The sequence below is a fragment of the Bos taurus genome, chromosome 7 (genome assembly GCF_002263795.3).
Source record: "Bos taurus isolate L1 Dominette 01449 registration number 42190680 breed Hereford chromosome 7, ARS-UCD2.0, whole genome shotgun sequence".
In the NCBI taxonomy this organism is placed as follows: Eukaryota; Metazoa; Chordata; class Mammalia; order Artiodactyla; family Bovidae; genus Bos; species Bos taurus.
In genome coordinates this window covers 113976-120166 of record NC_037334.1, presented here as the reverse complement: position 1 = coordinate 120166, position 6191 = coordinate 113976, and the positions used below count along the sequence as shown (strand labels likewise).

General features: G+C 65.7%; 1 protein-coding gene across 1 annotated transcript; it reads left to right on the top strand.

The window, feature by feature from the left end:
* Positions 1-265: 265 nt before the first annotated feature.
* On the top strand, positions 266-3804 carry LOC101907627 (uncharacterized). Its single transcript, XM_024994722.2, has 5 exons — positions 266-430; positions 882-1438; positions 1492-1633; positions 1942-2046; positions 2189-3804. The coding sequence occupies exons 1-5, from the start codon at positions 266-268 to the stop codon at positions 2753-2755; spliced, it is 1536 nt and encodes a 511-aa protein (XP_024850490.1). The 3' UTR covers positions 2756-3804.
* The last annotated feature ends 2387 nt before the right edge of the window (positions 3805-6191 follow it).

Here is a 6191-nt window from a genome sequence, read left to right as displayed (position 1 = left end):
CAAAGCCCCCGAACTGCCCGCCCAGCCCAACGGTGGACCTTGGGGGTCTGGGGCACGGGCCGGGCCCGTGGAAGCCCACTGGCTCCACTGGATTCTTGTCCAGGGTCTCTCCTGCGAAAGAGGCCAGGGGCGTCCCCTCCATCTACGCACCCACCCCTATTTACATAAATAGGGGCGGAGCCGCCTCCCGCTCTCCAAGGTCCTGAGCGGCTGGGTCCCGGCCCACTAGGCCAGCAGTCTGCAGCGTCCGTGCGGCTCTCCCACCATGGCTTCGTCCGGCTCCTCCAGCACCTCACGCGGTACGTTCGCCCTCGGGTCCCTGGGGTCGGGTCACGTCTCGGGGGATCCGTGGGTCGCCTCGGCCACGGGTTCACGGCAAACGTGTCCACCCACCACCGAGAACGGCAGGGACCGGCCGGCTGGGGCCACGGTTCCCAGGAGTCGGCTGTGCCCAAAGGGGCATCGTTTGTTCGTTTTGCTCCTTTGGCACACACGTGGCTTCTCCCTTCTCTTTTCTGGGAAGACGGTGTTGTTTGAAGGGGGTGGGGGTGGGGTGGGGGGTGGGGGTTGCGGGGGCTGGGATGGGGCCCTTTATCCTCCTCTTCCTGCCGGAATGGGAGTCGGGGAGCTCTGGGGCTTGGCCTCCTTCAGTGGCTTTCTCACAACAATGGCCTGGTGCCTTCTGCCATTGAGGGTTGGGCTTCGCTTCGTTTCCCTTTCCTTTTCCGCTACTGGCGGCAAATATGGCCCGTGCTCGTGTTAGCCCGGAGAAGCCAGGTCCCCTCCCGTTGGCATCGTGATGGAGGGAAATGTGGGAGAAGCCCCATCCAGACGTTTCCCAGGCATCTCGACCAGACGGGTGGAAACATGCGGCGGGATAGTGTCGTGGTCTTCGTTGGGGGGGGTGGGGGGTGGGGGGTGGGGACTCTTTGCCGCCTTTGTTTTGGGGCTGGGTTTGGTTTCCTTTCTGCTTGCTCGCGTTTCTTGCATTCCGGCCTGGGTGGGGGTGGGTGTGGGGGCTACCGCCCCTTGCCTCTCAGCCTGGCTGTCGGGCTGTAGCCAAGCGACTTCCAAATGCACACCCCGTCCCCGGGCTCCCGGCTCTGCTCAGGCACAGGGGCAACTGCCCTGGGCGGGGAGCATGCTTGGGCTCCTCCGTCGAGTCCTCCACCAGGTGCTCTGGTCTGAGGCGCTTCCCTTTCTTCTCTTCTTCCACAGGCCCCATCGCCACAGGATCTCGAAGGAGGAGGCTCGTTCTGAAGCCGAGCCAGAAGGACGCCCTGCAAGCGCTCTTTCAACAGAACCCCTACCCTGGGATAGCGACCAGAGAACGACTGGCCCGAGAGCTCGGCATTGACGAAAGCAGAGTTCAGGTAGGCCCCCCGCCTCTCCACCCGTTCTCCCTTTCAAGGCTCTCCATGCCGATCCAAGGCAGCTGAAAGCCTCTGGCGGCCTTTCTCCTGAGAAGGAATTCTCTCTGTTTGCCCCTAGGTCTGGTTTCAAAACCAACGTAGAAATCGGTCAAAGCAGAGCCGGCCGCCGTCTGAACACGTGCGCCAAGAAGGGGAAGGGGGGCCAACGTCCACGCCCAGGCCACCGTCGCCACCTCCCCGACCTCAGTCTTCCTCTCAAGGTAAATTAGCCAGCGTTCTCTCCAAAGGCAAGTCCCCCAGAGGGGGTCCCGAACCCTCCCCCCTCTTGCCAGAGAATACTCTCTGCTGGTGGATGAGCACGGGAGGCCCAGAAACACCACGGGGGTGGGGGTGGGGGGTTAGGGGGGAGGGGGAGGGGGAGGGGGGGTGAGGAGGAGGAGGAAACAGGGCTGTGTGGTTGCTGCCCCCATCAGTGTCCCAGATCGGGGCAAGACGCCCCCAGTCGGCATGGGCGGGCCGCAGGGTTCCCCCTTTGCACCCCCTCCCCAGCCCCCGTCGGGAACCTTAGGCTCCGGCTGCCCGGGCAGCCTTGGCCGAGGACCATGCTTCAGGGCACTCGGCGGCAAGGCCGGAGGAGGAGAGAGACACCCAGGGACATGCGTGTGTGGGGAGTGTGCGTGCACACGCACGCGCCCACCAGGGACCCAGGCACGCGATCCATCTGTGGGTGTATTCCTTAGAGCCCTGCCCCGGCGGCAGAGCCACCTGTAGTGATTCAGGGGTGTGGGCCTCTCCCTCCCCTCCACACCCTCTAGGGTGTCTGTGCCGTGAACGCCCCACGGGCCTTAACGTCCTCCCCTCTCGGTGTGTTCCTTTCATTGGTAGAAGACTCGGCCAGAGAGGCCCGGAGAAAGAGGACAGTCATCTCTCCTTCTCAGACCAGGATCCTCGTGCAAGCCTTCACGAGGGATCGCTTCCCGGGGATTGCCGCCAGGGAGGAACTGGCCCGTCAGACGGGAATCCCAGAACCTCGCATCCAGGTAAGTTCTCCAGCCAGCGCACGGGCCCAGGACGTGGCCCAGGAGCAAGGAGGGTTCAGCCCTGCCAAGCGTCTGGAGCTGGATACACGTAGGCTGGGGCTGGGGCTGGGGCTTGGGGGGGAAGGGGCCGAAAGTCGGCGGCCTGAGTGGAGGGTTTTGGGCCGCTTCTGGCCGTGCGGGCACCCCTCATTTCCCAGGGCCAAGGGATTCGTTTGCAGAAAATGGCCCTGCAGAAGTCGCCCTGGGCCTGACAGACCAGAGGCCGGGCGGCCGGGCGGGCTGTCGAACGGGCGCCGCCGCGGCGCCAGCACGGTGGGTGATCTGGACGGCCACGGCTTCTGATGTGCCTGTCTGCCTTTTGCTCCCCTAGATATGGTTTCAAAACCGAAGAGCTCGGCACCCCCAGCGGAGCCCAAGCGGGCCCGGCAACGGCCGGGCCCAGGGGCCAGGCGGCGCACCAGCCACGACGACGACTCCTGCTCCAGAGGACCGAAGGGCCCCACCCGCTGTCCAGAGCACCTCTCCTCCCCTTCGCCCCTCTCAGCCACAGGAGAGCATGCCACCCTTGGCTGCAGCTGCTCCTTTTGGGGCCCCCACTTTCTGGGTGCCCGGGGCTGCCTCTGGGGTCTGCGTGGGCCAGCCGTTGATGATCTTCGTGGTCCAGCCCAGCCCGGCGGCCCTCCAGCCAAGTGGGAGGCCACCGCCTCCTCCCCAGGGAGCAGCTCCCTGGGCCGCGTGCTCCCCTGCCGTCACGGCCCCCGGGCTGCCTGGGCAAGGGGCCATCCTGCCGCCTGGGCAGCCGGAGACACACATCCCGCGGTGGCCGGAGTCACCCTCCGGCGAAGGCACGGCCCCTCCGCTGGAGCCGCAGCCCCAGGCCCCCAGCCTTCCAAGCTCGACGAGCCTCCTAGATGAGCTCTTGGCGGCCACGGGCGTCCCGGACACGCAGGCGCCTTCCCCGGGGGCCGCTGCCGACGAAGGGGTGGGCCCTGCCCTCCCAGGGGCACCCAGCTTCCTAGACGAGCTCTTGGCGGCCACGGGCACCCCGGACACGCCGGGGCCTTCCCTGGGGCCCTCTGCCGATGAACGAGCACACCTCGCCCTCCCGGGCGAGCTCCTGGCTGCCGCGGGCCTCCCGGGCTCGCCGGGCCCTTCTCCGGGGTCCTCTCCTGTCGTCGCAGGGCCCCACCCAGCCCTCCCCGGGCCACCCAGCCTCCTAGAGGAAATCTTGGCTGCCACGGCCATCCAGGACACGCCCTGGTCTTCCCCGGGGTCCCCTGCGGGGGAAGAAGGAGTTGAGGCCACCCTGGAAACACCCCTCAGTGAGGACGAGTACCAGGCCCTCCTCGACATGCTGCCAGGCTCCCCAGGCCCTGGGGCTTAGAGGGAGAGGAAGGAAGGGGCCACCTTCTCCCCCTAGCCACGTTCAGGTCTCCTTGCCTGGGATGTGGGGCCACGGAGCTCGGGGAAAGGGAGGGAGGGTGGGTGGGTGGGTGGGAGCTGTTTTGTGTGGGAAGAGGAGAGAATACAGACGGGATGTCTACGGACAACCCTGGGGACAAACCCGAGTGCTGGACCTTTGGGAAGCTGGGCCCCGCCCCAAACGGGGACACCCTCCCTGAAGCCTCAAGCCCTCCCTGCATGGCAGTGACCAAGGGGCTGCCTCAGAGGGAACATTCCATGGGCCCGGGAAAGAAACCCCGTGCCCGGCACAAGTTCTTTGTGTCTGGCTCTTCTGTCTTCTGGTCCCGTCTTTCCAGCAGTCCACACAGGAGAACTCCTTCCCTATGCCAGGGGCAGCAGAGGGAGGGGGAGCGGGAGACCGGGGAGTGCAAAGGTGGGAGGGTGGGAGGTGCCAGGTGGGAGGGGGCCGAGTGGGTGGGGGGCGCAGGGAGAGAGTTGGGGAAGGCTGAGTGGGAGAGCGGGAGAGGGAGGGAGGCGGGGGGAGTTGGGGACAGAGGGAGGGAGGGAGAGGGGGGTCGGGGGAGGGGGGGGTGGGGGTGGGCAGAGCCCGCGTCTGGGACTCAGCTTCAAGCCCCCGGCACGCCCTGCAGGTGTCCCTAGAATGCTGCGTCAGGGACACGTTTCCCTGGGTTTCAAGGTGCCTTCTCTGGGCGGGTGTCCGGAGGTCAGATCCTCGGAGCCAGCAGTAGGGACCTACCCACACAACCGCTTTCACGACCAGACTCCCTGTCCATGTGTGCCCACATGCCCGGTCGTATATCTGCAAAGGCCCGTCATCTCCCTGTCTCTCTCTCTGACCCTCACAGTACAGTGACTCAGCTCGCCCTGCCGCCAGCATCCTCCCGTCACCGGCAGACATACAGACAGACATACGTGCTTTACTTGCAAACCCGTTCCTGAGTTTCACAGGCCCCATGGTTTTGAAGTACATACGAACGCCTGCCTGTTCTCACGTGAAGCCCCGTGGTGGGTTTAGAAGCCCGGCTGGCCAAAGAATACATCGGCCCAGACGGTGGGGTGGGGGCAGGGGGAGTTGGGGGCGGGGGGGGGGGTGGGGGGGTGGGGTGCGGTGGTGGTGTGCTGCTGTGGCTCGTTCGTTTCTTTTCAGTTCACTCTTTTCACCCTGTTCACCGCGCAAAGAGAAGTGCCTCTCATCGTCCATCCCCCGCGGTGCTTGACACCGCCTTCTTCCTCCTTTGTCTGCTCCGGCCTCCTGATTTCCTCCTCCTCCTCGCCGCCCTCCATGTCTTCGAGAAAGCACACGCTCTTTCCATGTCACCTTGTTGGCGCACGGGTGACGGCTCCGTTGTGTCCAGAACGTCCATGCTTCCTTCCTTGGCTTAGTGGAACCTCCTCCCTAACAGTGTGTGTGTGTGTGTGTGTGTGTGTGTGTGTGTGTGTGTGTGTGTGTGTTGGGGGGGGGGGCGCGCAGGGGGGTAGGTTGTACACTGTCTGTCCCCTTTCGCGGGTATCTCCAGGGCACTTGGGCTGGGGGGTGGGCTGGGGAGACGCGGGCCTCAGGCTCCACATGAAGAAGCCCCAAATGGCATGAGCTGCTGTTTGAGACGCTGGCCCTTCACATCTCTGGCCGGAGCCTTGAGCTCCAGGCGGCTCAAAGCCCTGGGGGTGGTGGTCTGGGACTGCTGCAGGGAAAGGACGCCAAGAGGGCACGGAGGAGTTGGGGAGGGGCGCGGGGAACGGAGGCAAGGAAAGCGAGGGATCTCGGTGGAGGCATTGGAGAGAGCATCGGGTGTCCCGCCATGCCTCGCAGGAGCCGGCGGGGGCAATTGAGGTCAAGGGACGTGTGGAATGTGAAAAGGCGGGAAAACCCAGAGCGGCTTGGAAGGCAAGGCAGGCTGGGCAAGGGGGCGTGGCCGGCCACGTCAAAGGGACCCCAGGGGAATTCCCGGGCAGTTAGCTCTCTGGGCACTGCTGACGGCCCCTGGGCCCGGGGTTGACCCCACCCGCTGCGTGGGAGGGCCACAAACCAAAGCCCCCGAACTGCCCGCCCAGCCCAACGGTGGACCTTGGGGGTCTGGGGCACGGGCCGGGCCCGTGGAAGCCCACTGGCTCCACTGGATTCTTGTCCAGGGTCTCTCCTGCGAAAGAGGCCAGGGGCGTCCCCTCCATCTACGCACCCACCCCTATTTACATAAATAGGGGCGGAGCCGCCTCCCGCTCTCCAAGGTCCTGAGCGGCTGGGTCCCGGCCCACTAGGCCAGCAGTCTGCAGCGTCCGTGCGGCTCTCCCACCATGGCTTCGTCCGGCTCCTCCAGCACCTCACGCGGTACGTTCGCCCTCGGGTCCCTGGGGT

Bases quoted from the DNA above. Each gene is read 5' to 3' on its own strand.
- LOC101907627 (XM_024994722.2), top strand. From the start codon at position 266: ATGGCTTCGTCCGGCTCCTCCAGCACCTCACGCGGTACGTTCGCCCTC. The intron at 431-881 runs GTTCCCAGGAGT...GCGGCGGGATAG, and splicing joins ACCGGCCGGCTGGGGCCACG to TGTCGTGGTCTTCGTTGGGG. The intron at 1,634-1,941 runs GTAAATTAGCCA...CGGGAACCTTAG, and splicing joins ACCTCAGTCTTCCTCTCAAG to GCTCCGGCTGCCCGGGCAGC.